Genomic DNA, 15972 nt, shown 5'->3' with positions numbered 1-15972 from the left:
AGTGCAGAATTATGGAGCTCTCCATTCCGGCTGCAGGGATGGCACTGAGAACCAGGAGAACCAGGATGGCTCAGAGAACCAGGGCGCTGTTAGGGGGCTGCTCCCAGGGCAGGAGTCAGGGCCTGGGACTCCTCAGCCTCCTTCTAGGCCTGAAACCCCTTGGATTCTCACCTTGCTGCCATGTATGCCTTGGGGTGGGTTAGAAACTCTACATTGAGACCTCCCACACCCTCTCGACCAGGCCTGTTGGCCAGGGAACAACCTGTGCAGGCGGCCCACAGGCAGTTCAGCCAATGCACACATTTTCTCAAAATGTGTCCGAGCTTTCACCCCATGTCCACTGAAGGCTCCTGCACGCCTAGCCCTGGGCTGCCGAGTCACAAATGAATCAGACCCAGGCCCTGGAGGGGCTCACGGTAAAGGAAGGACTCTTCCAGAGAGGTGGGAGGGGCGGTTTAATTCTCAAGGCTGCCCCCTCCTGGCACGGCCACTTTCAAGGGCATTTCTCGACAGACCAGGGATTCAAAGAATGAAATGAGCTCTCACCACTGAGATTCACTTTCTGGCGTGTACAGCTGGTAGACCCAGCCATTACCTGGGGTCTGTGGGCCTGCAGTTCGCTCACCACTGGAAGTGGGGCGGGCTGGCCAGCGGCTGGGGGTAACAACCAAGCTGGGCCTCCTGATGCTACAGGTCTGAGCCCGAAGCTGTTTCCAGTGACCTGCGCAAACTCCCTGCCAGTGCAAAGCCCTCCCCCAGGGGCCTAGTGCACTCTGGCCATCCCCGGGCCCCCCGCTGCCCTGGGCGCTGCAGACCAGATGCTCTCTCTCTCTCTCAACACCCCCTTCCACTGGCAGCCGCAGCAACTGCAGCCGGGCCAGGGCAATCCCAGCACAGGCTGTCTGCTGCATGTGCACTAACTTGGGAAAGGTCTGGAATATTCCCTCATCTCCCAAAGCCAGAGGGCCCCTTGCCTTTGGGCACATGGTTGCACCCCCACCCCCAAGCATTTTCAGGGAGAGGAGCTACCCCCTCACGTGATCTTAGGGACCCACCACAGACACCTGCAGAGCCTCCCTTCAGCCTGAAGCTTGGATATTCTTAGCATTTGCTTTGACCTCTATTGTGTGGGTCTCACCTGTTCAGCCAGATTGGCTGCTGTGGTCCCAATTCCTGACAGGGCCTGGGGGCCACCCTCTACTGGCCGAGGGGTTGAGCGCACCCCTCCACCTCTCCCCTTGAAAAACCAGTGTTTTGTTTCCTGTTTTTAGCTCCGACAGTTAAACCCCACAGGTGAGAGTGCAGCAGGGAAAAGTGATAACTGTCCACGCTAGGCATGAAACTCACACTCCACCCTGGGAAGGTTCTCCATCCCAATAGACTTTGGGTAGGGCCATGCCTGGGGCCCTGAGGAAGAAGTACTCAAAGGAGCCCAAGTTTACTGAGCACTTACTGTGTCCCAGCCTCTGCTTTAAGTGCTTGGTGGTGATCCACGTTTAATCTTTAAAACAACCAGGGAATCACTGACAAGGAGAGAATCTGAGGCACGGAGAGATTAAGTCATGTATCCAGGGTCACAGAGCTGGGATGTCATGCAGCCAGGCAGTGCGGCGGTGGTACAGGTTTGATGACGGGCTGGACGAGGGGACTGACTGGAAGCATTTGCCCATCTCCATGGCGTAAATATTTGTATCGTGGCTGGTTTCCAGCTGCCGGTGTGACATCACTGACATCGCACCCCTGTGAAGAGGTGGCCCCCAACACACCGCCATATACAGGGCATGGAACAAATAACGCCCCCGTTTATTTACAAACTCTTTTATTACAAAATCATGAGCATGTAATTCTGTAACATAACAATATCATACTCAAGCACACCACATGACATTTTAGGTGAAATGTTCGCACTGAAACTATAAACTATTACACCCATGTTATTACCCTACCAACCACTCACGCAGGCCTTATAACTTCTGACAGACGCATTCCCTGTAGAATCCCCACCTACAGACACATTAGATGCAAATTTGCTTCATGAATGTAGAGCTAAGGGTAGTAAAGTATTAGGAAGTAATGCGTATCGAGTCCTTCTTACCACTGTTTTTAATGCAATGTACTTAATTGTAAGTGTGTAGAATTTCATTTTTGACAATGTTTGTATTTAACCATTGGCTCGCAAAATTCCTGAAAATTTAACAGCCAGCTCTCCTGAGCCAGTCTGAGCTGCTTCCAGCACTCCACCGGGGCCAGGATTCAAACTCCGTCCGTCCGGAGCTGCAGGTTTCCTCCCACCTCTCCACATTCTGCCCCTGAGAAGGACGTGGACGCCCACCTAGCCAGCCAGCTTTGCCCCTGCCGACCAACAAGGCAACAGACTCTGCAGAACCAGGTCCCTCCTGGCCACTTTGTCCATGGCTTTGACCTCCCTCTGTGCCCTTGGAGTTTCCCCTCACCCACTTCCCATCTCCCTGGCTTAACTCCACCATTACGCATTAGGCACCTACTCTGTGCCAGGGACTATTCTGAGCACTGGGGACACAGAGACGAGTTTATACTCTAGAAACTCATAGTCCACTGAGAAAAGAGAAACACATGTTCAAGTCCAACAGATTTGCAACGAGTCAGGGGCATGGGCCAGATTGAAGCCGCAAGGAGAGAGAGAGATCTATTCGCCTTGGGAGGAGCCAGGGATGGCTTCACCCAGAGGGGCATATGTAAGTAGGGTTTTAAAGGATGAATAGAAGCTTGCCAAGCAGACTGGGGTTTGGGGGGTATGCAACAGTACAAAAGGAAAGGAATAGATCTGAGGTGTATATTTGGATAAAAGTTGCCTGGACTGCGGAGGGGATTGGACAATGAAGAGAGGGAAGGAAGAATAAGATGCGCCCCATGTCCTGGCTGGGTTCCGTGTTGGGGGAGGGAGAGACACGGAAGACACGGGGAGAAGCAGATTTGGAGTGTGGTGCTGCAATTCCATTTTGCATGGGCTCATGTGAGGTACCCGAGTTGGTCACAGAGCTGGGCATGGGGACTCAGACTCAGGGGTCGTTGAGAGCAGGTGCCGTGGCGAGAGAAACAGGTGGTGGCACGAGATGGGGGGAAGTGCAGGCTGAGAAGAGAGAGGGATTCCGCTTCGAAATACGTTGATGGCAGACTCACAGGGAGACACGAGGTGCGGCAGCCCATCCAGGTGCCTCTGGAGGGCAACGTCAGGAAAACCAAAAGCTCTTTTCTCCACCTTCCGCTGTGCCAGTGACACAGGCTAAAGGGCAATTCTTCTACCTGCCATTCCAGAAACGAGACATGCGGCCCAATTTCCCTTCCATCTGCACCCTAAACTTCACCTATGTGTCCAGTCCACACAGCTGAGAAGGGGTGTTCCACAAGCCGGAGTTAGAAAACCAACATTCCAGACGCCATGAGTGACACCGAACCTGGTGGTTAGGAGAGCAGGCTGGCCACCCTACTGGCCCTGAGCAAATCCCAGCTGTGTGACCTGGGGTGAGTGACTTCCTGTCTCTGCACCTCAGTTTCTTTACCTGTCAAATGGGCATGGCAATAGGAGCTACTTCACAGAATTGTCGTGAGGAAGAAAGAAGTTGACACGTGACACGCGCTTAGAGCAAAGCCTGGCACGTAGTAAGTGCTCAATAAATGTCAACGATTGCTACTTTTACCGTTATTACAACTGCCCCCTCTGACACTGTACCTTATTTTTAGCTTTCTGTTCTCCCCCAAAACTTCCCTTCCGGCAAACCCTACAATGATCCCCAGGGAGTCAGGTGTCTTGGAGGAGAGACTCTAAACACAAGCACCGGGCTCTGAAAACGTCACCAGCTGCATTGCTTCCACATGTGCAGAGGCTGGCGGGTTCCCTCAGAGGGAATGGGGCCTGAGTGCTTTCCTGGAGGTCAGGCAGGCCATGGAGTCATGATCCCGTGGTCAGAGTTTGTGTGTGTGCACCCGTGTGCATGTATGTGTGCTAAAGAGCACTCATGGGGCACGGCTCTGAAAGGCAGCTCCCAAACCAGAGTTGCTTTGTGGAGCAGGAGTCGTGCGCTCACTCCTCCAGGATCCTGCATTTCTGCAGGCTCACCCACTGGGATCCTCCGCACTCCTTCCCGTCATGCTAAGGCTCCATAGTGGCCCATGAGGTGCAGTGCCATAGAGGGCCTGTAGGGGGCTCTAGAGCTCTTCCATTCCCCATACTCTGGGCTGTGAAGGTACAACGCTTAAAACAATGGTGTGTTTACCCTGGCTGGAAAGAGAAGCTGGGGTTCGCTGGTCCCCTATTAGTGAGCCCCGGTGCACCCACGCTCCCAACTGGCTGTCTCAGGTTTAGCCCCTTGTCCTCCCTACTCCACCATCTAACCCTGATTGGGGCAGTTTCCCTGCAGCAACCTAAGGGATGCTTCCAAAGGGTCGGCCTCCTGTCCTTGGGTGGGAAGGCAGGGAGAGGCCACTTCCTTGGCTTCCGAAGTGCAGCAAGGGTAGCTTCCAACTGCTGGGGCCTCGGCTCCTAGCAGTCCAGTCCCCAGCCTGCTTGCAGGGAAGCATCATGCGGAGACAGTTTCCTGGAAAGGCTGGGCTTACCCTGTTCCTCCCTTAGGCAAAATTCAATAGCTCTGGGTCCTGTGTGAGGAGACCTCATTTGGCAGGTTTACTTACCTAATTGCAACTCTATCGATATGTCTGGATGAGAGAAATCACTTGACCCACTAACTTCTGAGGATATGGTCAACCAAACAACTTCATATCAGCAAAAAGTTAAAGACAGTCATTTGAAAAAAACAACTCAAAAAGACGAAACACATCATCATTCTTTCAGGCTTCATCAAAAACAGGAAAAAAAAATAAAGTAAATGTGTTTCTTAATCAGAGCAATTTAAGAAAAACACCCATGGGCAGGGTTGCCAGGGTTAGCAAATACTGCATGGGACATACTCATGCTAAAAAAAGTATTTATCTAAAATTCAAGTTTAACTGGGTGCTGTGAATTCTATGAGGCAACTCTGCCCACAAGACTGAGGACACAGGGATTCATTCAGAGGATATTTCCTATTCATCACCCCCGCCCCAAATCATAATTCCCTCTCTAATCCCCTGTGTTACATATGGAAAGCCAAGCTACATTGATCGCATTAAACAAAGTAATCAGTTCAAGCACCCCAATCTTAACTGCTGAGGACTCTCCTTGTGAGGTTATGTCAAAGGAATAAAAAGTGACTTCCAAAAGACAGCAGCAAAAAATTAGTAAGGATGTGAAACACTTACTGTACCCCCACTACGTCCTGCCACTTGTGAATTAACTCAGCTCGCTCTCCACAACAACCCCGGGAGGTAGACACTGTTAGTGGAAACTAAAAATAGTATCTACAGGTCTAATTTCTGTAGTTCTTGCAAAGGCACGTAAATTTCTGGTCAATTACTTCCCAGGGAAAGAAAGGGGAGGGAAACCAAGAAGGACCGCATCCCATCGACAAACCTGCTCATTCATAATGCAGCGCCGGGTCTGTTGCTATTTGGTTATGGGCCACTTACACGGGAAACAGTCTTCGTTTCAATAAATCATCACTGGCTTGGGCTATGGGATTGTGGGAGAGAAGTGACTGGGAAACCCGGAACCATCTTCAGTAAGTCGGCCTCACAGCTGACGGAGACGTGCCCCCCCCCCCCCATAATAAACAGCTCACTTGCTGTGAAGAAAGGCACGATCAAGCCATCCCAACACTCGGTGACAATGACGTGCAGGTTCCAAATGTTCTCTGTGAGAAAAAAACACCCTTTCTCCTAATCCTTCTTAAACTCAACAAGACTGATTGGTTTTTATTATTCATGAATTAATTTTTTACTCGGCATCCAACAAGGGGATTGAAGCTTCAGCGTCTCTCACCGGTTGAGGGAAAAAGCAGATCTGACCCGAGCACCGCGGCCAGGCTCTCGCTGGGGTCCTCGGAGGCAGGCTGTTTTGTTTGTTAACTCAGTTAATAATCAATTAATAACCCAAAGCTTTGGGCTGTTTTGTTTTGTTTTTTTTTCTAGAAAAAAATTGAATAACAGCATAAGTAAAAAAATTAAAGTAGAAAAAATAAAGACCCCTGAGGGACCCCAGGATATTAAGTGGCTTCTATATTATAGTAGGCTGGTATATTAGGATGCCTCCTATTTCCCAGACACTTATAAAAAAAAAAGGGGGGGGGGCGATGAGGAAGAGGAGGAAATAACAAAGGCAGCACCGATTTCAAAATAATGTGCAGATGAGCAGATCCGAGTCTGGGAGTCAGCGTGAAGGATCACAGGACCCAGAGGGGCAGCTCCCTGGTTCCCTCCCTCTAAGCGCTGCCTCCAGAGGGCAGGTTGAGGTGCTCAGGAGGAGCAAACGGCCTCAGAGAAGCTAAAGGGCCAAAAAGGCAATCAAGGGTGGCGAGGTGACTTTGCCTCTCTCCTCACACCGTCTTTTCCCAGCTATTCACATGCGCCAAGCTATAACCCCCTCCCCCTCGTCCTCCGTGTGCCTTTGGTCTGCAAACCGTGCCTGAGACTGCAGCCGGAGGAACCAAGGAATTTGGGGGGGATCGAGGGGCAGAGCATGGTACGGGGCCTCGGAAGCTCGCAGTGGTGGGTTCAGACCTGACACAGCATCCTTTACAAGACACATTCCTCTCTTCACAGTTCAAAGGCAACACACCCAGCGTTTCTCAGGGGCACGGGGGGCACGCAGCCAACACCGCACTCTCCTCTACCCGTCTGTTCCTGTGTCGGAGACCAGGTAGTTCCAGCTCCTGGAGGAATTCAAACACGCGTGTTTATGTTTGCAGAAAACATTTCTGTTCCGGGGGGAAAGACACGGCAATCCTTCTCCAGTTACTATGAGAAACGGGTTACGAGAATTGCTTTGCACTTTTGGGGAGGAAAAAGCTGCAAGCTGTTATTACCGTTATCATAATTATTACAACCTTCGCACGATTGCTATTATTTCTGTAAAACCGGTGTTCTTTCTGCCAAAACTTGTTAGCTCAATTGCTTAGGTAGACAATGTCAACACGCCCAAGAGACAAACGACAGAGTGAGGCTGAAAGGAAAAGGATGCACGCTGCACTCTGCATGGGTGCTGGAGGGAATGCTTTCTGCTCATCCACTGGGAAGGGGAAACAGAAGGGCACACCAGCTTGCTCACTCCGCGGCTGCCCAGGCCCCAGACAGGAGCGCCAAGTGCCAGGAAGTGAGGCGAGAGGAGAGATTTAAAAACAGGGTGTGAATGAAGTTTCATGCTTCCCGATGGCCTCACCCACCCCTCCAGTCCCTGTCACTTTCCTCCTCGGGTAGCAGACGCAGCAAGGCCGGAGTCTGCCTGTGAGCAGGGGTCCGTTCCTTCCCGTTCCCAGCACACACGTGAGCAGACCGTTGGCAGTGCATCAGGGTCCCGGACGGCTAAATCGGACCGGCGCTGAAACCCGGGTGTGCAGCTTTGGGACTTCACCCGGCTGAGCGTGCTCAGCCCCTCAACACGGCTCGAACACACTCATACATGCACATACATGCTCACGCACATACAGGTAGGCACATACAGACCCACACGCTCTATGCTCTGTCCTCGGCAACCCATACAATCCAAGAGGGACAAGGACAAGGGCAAACCAGAGCAACTTGAAATGAAGACAGAGAAAAAAAAAACCAAATAAAGACAAAGGAAAGCGTTAACTCCTGAGACGGGAGAGAAGTCTCCTCGAACACATCACCCTCTCGCCCCCTCCCTTCCCACGGCGTTTCCCTACGAGTGCGTTTCGTTTGCCCTTCGGAAACCGAGAGCACACGGAAAGGGCAGGGATGCTCGAAAACCGTTTTCCAGGTATCTTTTAAAAATGTATATGCCAGGTAAAAAAATACTAAAACTATAAATCTAAGTACATGTCAAAATTGTTTTAATTAACAACAAGAGGAAGACAACAAGCTAACTTATAAATTCAAGTTAATTCAAGCAGTTAAAGAAAAACAGCCAAATTTAAATAACGCTCAGTATTCGGGGGGTTTGAAACTCCTAGTTTCCCAGAGAAAAAAGCTTGACTCTCGCACTTTGCATTCCTACGGTTTTACATGCAGTGTTTCGCAAACACCGACGGTCTGGCATGGCGTGAGGCTGGCTGTGGCTGTAATTGGCAGGAGAGGACCCTGATACAGTTTTAAATGAAAATTGATCACATTTGAAGCCAGAAGATAAAAACAAAACCTTGTCGGAGTTTGTTTAACTGCCTTTTGACCTCTGGGTGAAATGACATTGAGAAATAAAATAACATTATCCAGAAAACCATCCCCAGAAAAGGCTCAGTCCTGGAGATGCTGAATGACAATATTGAATAGAATATTTTAAAGTCCTGAGGCGGGGAGGGGGGAGAGGGAAAGAGAGAACTTCTTTGGGACTAAAATGTGTATAGGTTAAAGCAATGAACAAAAATGACTCCTCTAACCCCTGTGAAAACTTTCATGTGGGGTTTATTTTAACCCCAGCTCATACAAATTTGAATTTAAGACATCCGGCCAATAGATTTTTTTCCTACTCCGTCCGATTCCATACTGAAAGCCCCACGGGCAGACTAACCAGTATGCTTTTCCTCGATTTAAGAAAACATTCGACCCTTCTGGCTGCAGACTGCCAATGGCTTCCTCCAGGGAGAGAAGGGGAAGCCGGGACCAGAACTGCCCGCAGGCACCTTAGAGCGCGGCCACCTGTCACTCCAGAGAGGGGCAGGACGGCCCTCTCACTTTCTCGGGCCCTGCCCAGTCCTGCACAGGCCAGAACACTGGAGAAGCTCCTGAGAAAGGCTGAACTCCTGGGGCTGCGGGGACAGCCTGTCCCCGGCCCCTCTGTGTTCCTTTCACACCATGGGACCCCCCAACCCCGCACTGGAATGTGGCCACAGCCTGACCTCAGCCCAGGCCCGGGTACCGCAGACAGCAGGGGCTGTGTTTAAAGAGCAGGGCCCCTTGCCCCCTCTCTCTCCCATTCTAAAGGGGAGTATCGCCGTCACACACTGTCGCACTTGAACTCTCACTCTCGCACTCGTGTGCACACAGACCCTCCAGGTGGGGACTCTCCTAGGAACGGGAGCAGCTTTGGGTGTGGCGGGGTTCAGAGGTGTCCTCCACAACAGCAACAAGACAGGGCTCGCCACTCCCTCAAGCCACTGCCTATAAATAAAGGTGCTTTAAGATCCTTACTATTTTAATCCTGATCAGTGCAGAAAGATGCTGCAGATAGGCAGATACCAGTACACTCGTAGGCAGGGGAAAAAATAAAGACCCAGCGGCCCCATGGTTCCCCACTTGTCTGGTTTTTCGGTGTCTTTTGTTGGGGGCGCTCTGCTCCCAGGGACAAATTGAGCCTGTGCTCCCCTGTGGCTGGCCTCCCCACGAGTCCCTTCCTGGGGTAGGGGCCGCTGTGGCCCTCCAGCTCTGCGGAACCCAGGGGCCAGGGGGCGGTCACGTCCCCCTGCCCGCTGAGCCTCGGGAGCACTTGCTAGAAGTCATGTCCCCTTTACAGCCTGCCTTCTTCCAAGCAGGGCGCCAGCACGTGCTCAAGGTCCTCCTGTCACATCCTTGCGGTGTGCCGGGGAAGCGAGGGAGGAAATGCCCCTCAACAGTCTGCCACTCAGGGTCACACTGCTACAAGAGGCAGGGGTCACTTGTCCAGTGGCCTAGGGAAGAAATGACTCCCCAGCTGCTCACCCCTCCCAGACTCTGCCCTGACATCCCCTCTGAGGAAGAAGTCTGGTCCCATCACTCTGTACCCAGGACACTCTGCCATTATCCATGAAAGGTCAGTGGCCTTACCAGAGGCAGGGGGCAGGCTGGCCCGGCGAGAGTCAATCTGCCCGGCCAGCCATCACAGGGTCACCGTGATGCGCAGAGAAGTTGAGCGTCCCAGGCCCCCAGAGCTGGTCTGTTAATTACATTTGCAATTACAAACACCATCGCCTCCCTGCACTGGGCCCTGGCCACACCGGCCACGCCAGGGGACACCGGGCCAGAAGAAGCCCATGGGCCCCAGCTCTGAGGGGTGACCTTGTGTATGAGGATGGGTCCTGGAGGTCTGAGGCTGCTGGGACGGGAAAAGGGGGGCCCCAGATATGAGGGGCTGTCAGGGGCCACCAGCACTCAAGGTCTTCGATTTATCCCTCGAGATCAGCAAATGGCCTCAAGGGCAAGCAGGCAGGATGAGGATGCAGACGTGTCTGCTTCCAGCCCACCCCCAAGCCTGGCCCCTCCCCAGCTTGCTGGCTGGTCTGTGGACCCCTGACTTGAAGCCCCCTGCTGAGCCCATAGCCCCCCTAAGAACTGAGCGCCTGTGGAGGACGACAAAGGTCGAACACTAAGCCGTGCTGGGGTCCCCGGGGAATATTTGGTCAAGACAGAAGCACCCAGCAGAGCTGTGGGAAGTTCTGGCTAATGCCGGGCAGACCTCCTGGTCAAGCTGGATCAGCAGTCGGAGGTCCTCACTTTCAGAAGAATGGCAGGAGCCCCGTGACAGCCGGCCGGTAGGTCTGAGAAGGCATCCGCCTGGGGTGTTCAGGGTGTGGCTTGGATTTCACTTGGAAGGGACAGATTGTGGTCTCAATACCTGCCATCCCTTCCCCTTGAATTAGAACCACAAGCCATTTTAATCATGTGGAGGCGGCCACTAAAGCATCTGGGAAGACGAGTCCCAGAGACGGGCACAGCAGAACAGCGTCAGAGCAGCCTGCTCCTTGTCCCTTTGTCCTCCGAGTTCCACCTTGGGAGTCCTGCTCATTCACAGAGGGCTCCACCGCCCGCCCCCGGGGGCACACCTCTCCCCTGGGGCTCTCTCCCTCTCCCGCCTCGCCCCCTGTGGGCTCCGACACGTGCGCAGATCTTTCCAGTTCCAAGCGCTCAAAAGAAACACGGCATTTTGCAGAGGACCGAGGAAGCGCACAAACTTTTTCAATGAGTTTAGATTCTATTTAAAAACCCTTTGGCAACGTGTCCAGTTATTGAGAACGTGAATAGAGCATGCAGGACACAGTTACAAGGCCCCCCCAACCCCCCGAGCCAGGGCCGGGGGCACTCTGAGAAGGCAGAGTTGTGACATGAAATCTCTATCACAGCCACTTCCCTTGCAGCCCTTCTCTTCCCCCGGGAAGTCCCCTCTGTCCCTCCCGTCTCAGGCTGAACCTAGTACTTATTGGCGGGCCGGGTTGTTTCCTTACATACACATATTTTTAAGAAACGTCTTTTCATATGCCCCGGTTATTGGTAAAATAAAGGACTGTTTCTAAAGGAAAGGGAATGGGGGAAACAATAAGCTCTGGGAGGAAATTTCCAGCTGGTGTCAGGATCTCACTGAGCTGGAAAGGGCCTTACCCGGGACCGGGGCGTGGGACGGGGCCTCCCCACCCATCCACCCACTGTTTCCTCCCAGTTCATCGCCCTTGGGTCCGGCCCAGCACGTCCGGCCTCCCGTCACCCACCCTCCCCCACGGCAGCCCGCACCTCCAGAAGGGTGGCAGGCTCGGAGGTTTACTTCCTAGAGCCCCTCCCTTGGAAAACCAAGACGAGTGTCCTCACTCTGATTTATTTTTAAATGTACCATTAAAAATTAATTTCCCCCTTTGTTTTTCTCTGGGTCACTGATTCTGAATTACCATGTGGCATTTTTCCTACGTGCGAAGCCACATATTTTACCTTTGGGACAATTTGTTCTTTGTTTCTTTAATAGCAAAAAGTGGTCACTGGCAGCCCCCACTCCCACCCCCCACCCCCAGTTTTTGTGCCGAGGGGGTCTCCAGCCAGGCAGGTCCGGGAGACATTTGTACACAGGCAAACGCAGGCCAGCGGCGCACTCGCTCCCACTGCAGCTGATTATATATGTACATAAAATATTGATTAGAAATGGTAATGGAGTCACCTACAGGATTGGCTACAGGAAAATGAAAATGAAGGATAGACAGGTATGAATGTGTGTGTGCGTGTGTGTGTGTGTGTGAGAGAGAGAGAGAGAGAGAGGGAGAGAGAGAATTTCTCACCTGGGACAGTGAGAATAACACTGAAGCATTAAAAAATGCCCCCTCTGCCCTGGCTGGTGTGGCTCAATGGACTGAGTACCAGCCTGTGAACTGAAGAGTTGCTGGTTCGATTCCCAGTCAGGGCACTGCCTGAGTTGCGGGCCGGGTTCCCGGGTGCGGGGCATGAAAGAGGCAACCACACATTGGTTACCTGTCCATCTCCCTCCCTTCTCTTCTGTCTAAAAAATAAATAAATAAAATCTTTTTTAAAAAATGCCCTCTGCACATTGGCAGGTGAGGAGGGCTGACCTGTGGTCCCACACCCCTGGGTTTTCTCAATTCCAAGCATGCCGATTAAGCCACTGCATGTACAGAGCACACAAACCCACTCATGTATATGTTCCCCGAGAAACACCAGCACTGGAATGAATGGGTTTATCCTACTGTCCTTCCAACAAACCAAAAAACGCTGCCCCGTTTTGTTACTTTGCTACCAATGGCGCTAAAGCTACTTGTCACGAAGCACCGGGGTTGAGGTCGAAAAGCGGCCTCCCCGCCACACCAGCCCCTGGTCCCCGCAGCAAGCTCGACCTTGGAGGCCATGTGCCCCTGAACCACGGCAGGTGTAACGCGTCACCAGGAGGCACCCATCTGCACACCGGGCCAGCTCCCCAATGCACGGGACATTGCACAGGGACGCTTAGCTCCTCGGTGGACACAGCAGGTGTTATCTATGGGTTTGCCTGTGCCCCATGGAGTGAGAAGCTAATTCTTTGCAAAGAAACCAGGAAGGGTAGGGAATCGCCCCCACAGCCGGACTGACTTCATAAATGATTTCAAATCCTTCCCAGACACACAGGACTCGGCTCCCTCCTCCCCCTGTGCGGCTGGCTCCCCTGACATTCCCTCTTGGCCCGTACTTCTCCTCAGACTCAAGCCAGGGTTGCCCTCCACTACATGAATGACCCAGCTGCTTAACCCTCCATCTCTCCTTGCTTTCTGGTCAACATAACCAAAGGCTGTATTTCCCCCATTTGAATTTTCACATGTATTATCTATGACTCGAGCCAGGGACACATACATAGATACTTTGAGCTCAGCTGAAGAAGTCACCCCTGGCGAGAAGGACACTAAATAATCTAAATGTCCACTCTTTGTCCCACTTGGTAGTTTTATGCGAGAAAATGCCCCACCAGCCTCAAACGCTGTTCACAACCTCACTTGCCCACCCCGAGGTTTCTTTCCGGCCGCTGCTAGCAAGCGCTTGAAGTGCGAGCATCTCGCGGCACTGCCCCACCCCCACCCCCACCCCGCCAGCAGTACAGGCTGGGATCGGTGTAACCTTTAACCAGAATGAAAAGCCACTTTCAAGCTGATGGGAATTTGAATCCATTATAATGAAAGATTCCCCTGATCTCCCAACCCACTCACCACCTTCCGACGCTCCCGTCCACATTCTGGCAGGACCGGGAGGACCCTGGCCCAGGGAACTCCTAAAACTAGAACCGAAAAGGTCAGCGCGGAGGCTGGGACGGTCGGGTCATCCACACGAGAGGCGGCCGTGAAGTTTGCCTCCTCTCCTGCGCACGGTCCGCCGGGGTGGAGGGAGTCTGCGCAACAAGGGGTGCGGGTAAATACACTTCCTGGACCCCCACATTCATTATCCAGAGTATTTATTTTAGGGATGTCCTGGGTCCTGGGGGGAGGGGTATGAAAATGAAAGGATGGTAGGAGGAGCAGTGACTTTGGTAGTTTCGTTAGCTTCAAAAAAAAAAAAGAGGAAGAGCACGAAGTTGCACAGGTCCGAGAAAACCTAGAGTTTTCATTTTATTATTTTTTAAGCATTCCGAGGGACCGCTCTGCGTGCTCCCACACCCAGACGCTGGGACACCAGCCCCGACGCAGCGGGATGCGGAGCGCCGGAGGGAGACCCGGGCAGGTAGCGGAGCGGACGGGCTTCGACGCGGAGGGCCCTGGGAGGGAAACGGCGGGTGTCCAGAGCCCGACCCCTGCGAGCCCAGGTTTGGGTGCTCCGGGCAGCCCTCGCCGTTGGGGGGGGGGGGGTCAGTTCTTTACTTTCCCAATCTGCGCACGCGGCGTGCTGCCCAAGCCCAGTGACCCCCAGTTCTTGGGAGTCCAGTTCCGCAGCCCTGGCTGCCACTTACACCCACGCGGCTGGGACCACCCCAGGTTCCCTCTAGGTGAGCGCAGCGCAGCCCGGGGCACGGAAATCTCGCCTGTCCGTTCCGCGGGGCGCAGCTTCTGCCAAAACCCGGAACCAACTTTGCCTGCGCCGCAGCGCGGGGCCGGTGCCCCGACTTCTGGGGGGGATGCGGGCTCCCCTCTCCGGGCATGCGAGGCACAGTGCGCCCGGGCCGTGCGGCCAGCACTCCTGCGCGCGCCTCGGCTCCCGGACCTCGCGGTGTGCGCGCCCTCGGGTCGCCTCGCCAGGACTGCCTGCAGTTTCCAAACCGGCGCAACATCTACGATTTCGCTTCCTTGCCGATCATTTTTGATCTCCAGGGTGGGAATAGATATTAAAGGTAAAGGGCCCGTGGGGAAGCTTTCTCAGACAGGACAGGACATCCCTGCGACTTTCCCGCACCTGTTCTGGGCTTGCTCCTCCCCATTCCACAGAAACTCATATTTTCTCTGCGTGAGAGAAAGAAAGAGTGACTGAGAAAGCGCTGCTCTAGAAGTCAGAGTTTGTAAAGGGGGGTGCGGGAAAAGTTAGACGCAGGTTGCCCCCAACAAGGAGCCTCAGGAAGCGTGTGGCTTTCCCCCACCGACAACTGCCCAAGTGCCCCCTTGGTCCTGGCCACTTCAAGAATGCCTAGAAGACCTGCGTGCGACACCCAGGGCAGAGCCGGCCCGAGAGGCAGAAGGACAGGCAGAGAGACCCACGGAAAAGCAGAGCACCTACTGGTTGTGGTAGCCGAGGGGGTCCGGGATGCAGAGTTCTGACACGTCCATCAGGCCTGTTTTAGCATTCCCAGTTGGTAGAGAAAGACCGCGGGGAAATCACGCGGAAGAGCGAGTGAAGGGCACAGGCGAGGTGCGCGTCCGGGCTGGGGCACAGTGAGCGGGAGAAGGCAGAGTGGGAGCAAGCGCCGCGGCGGGACGAGAAGGAGGCAGAGAGCCGTGCGCGCACAGCCCGGTGCTCCCACTTCTGCACGCTCTCCTGGCGGGCAGAGGGGCCGGGGAGCCGCGGAGGAGGCTCGGGCACCAGAGACTTGGAGCCCACTAACCCTACTGTAGCTTTAAGGCTGGGAGACTGATGTATGGTTTGGCTCCTATTGGCTATCTCTCAGGGGCTGGACTTAAAGTGACAGAATCAAGCAGGGGGAGGGGGAGGGGGGATGAGCCTGACAGACTTCAATGGAATCAGGCGCGCTGGCTGGCGAGGTCCCCACCTCCTGAGGAGCAGGAGGACTGGGCTTAAGAGTCGCAAGACCTGCCCTCTCACCATTATAGAAAGACAATTTTTGTCCAGCTGGCTTGTGGCACTGCGGAGGGGAGAGGGAGGTTGGAAGATCTGCTGCTTGTATACCTGCCACCCTCCATCCTCTCTTCTCAGCTGGCTGGCCTAGCAAACTCACCTCTCAGCCCTTTGGAATGGGTCTGTTGGCTAGGTTAACAATGAGCCCCATGTCCCCACTCTCACACCAAGAAGAGGCCAGCGTCAGAGACATCCGCAGCCCCCTACCTGTGTGGGGTGCAGAAGTGCAAAGGGCCCGGCCGAAGGTGAGGCGCAGGGAGAGAGAGCAGCAGAGTAACGCTTCCCGGCCCAGCTCCCCTCACCTGGGCCAGCTGGTTCTGAACCACTTTCCTGTGCAGGGCGTGCATCTATAAAGTGCTGTCTGGATGCATACAACGATGCTCTCTTCATTGGCAACTTTCAGAGAGGTACCCAGCACACAGACACGGGCCAATAAATTCCCGTCCGCTTAGAAAA

General features: G+C 53.7%; 1 protein-coding gene across 2 annotated transcripts in view; it reads right to left on the bottom strand.

Moving 5' to 3' along the window:
• Positions 1–15287, bottom strand: part of ESRRB (estrogen related receptor beta) — a 104336-nt gene extending 89049 nt beyond the window's left edge. Inside the window, exon 1 of one of the 2 annotated variants that reach the window (XR_004900135.1) lies at positions 14941–14990. Coding sequence is in view for 1 of the 2 variants with exons in the window: in XM_028507188.2 (XP_028362989.2) it covers positions 14941–14990 (50 nt within the window). In the remaining variant the exon portion in view is untranslated. Of the gene's footprint in view, positions 1–14940 lie in introns of both variants that reach the window. The other variant, XM_028507188.2, reaches the window with a different exon arrangement.
• Positions 15288–15972: the final 685 nt, after the last annotated feature.

The sequence above is a fragment of the Phyllostomus discolor genome, chromosome 1 (assembly GCF_004126475.2).
Source record: "Phyllostomus discolor isolate MPI-MPIP mPhyDis1 chromosome 1, mPhyDis1.pri.v3, whole genome shotgun sequence".
NCBI classification, from domain to species: domain Eukaryota; kingdom Metazoa; phylum Chordata; class Mammalia; order Chiroptera; family Phyllostomidae; genus Phyllostomus; species Phyllostomus discolor.
The sequence above is the reverse complement of the archived record's forward strand: the minus strand, read 5'-3'. Positions and strand labels throughout refer to the sequence as shown.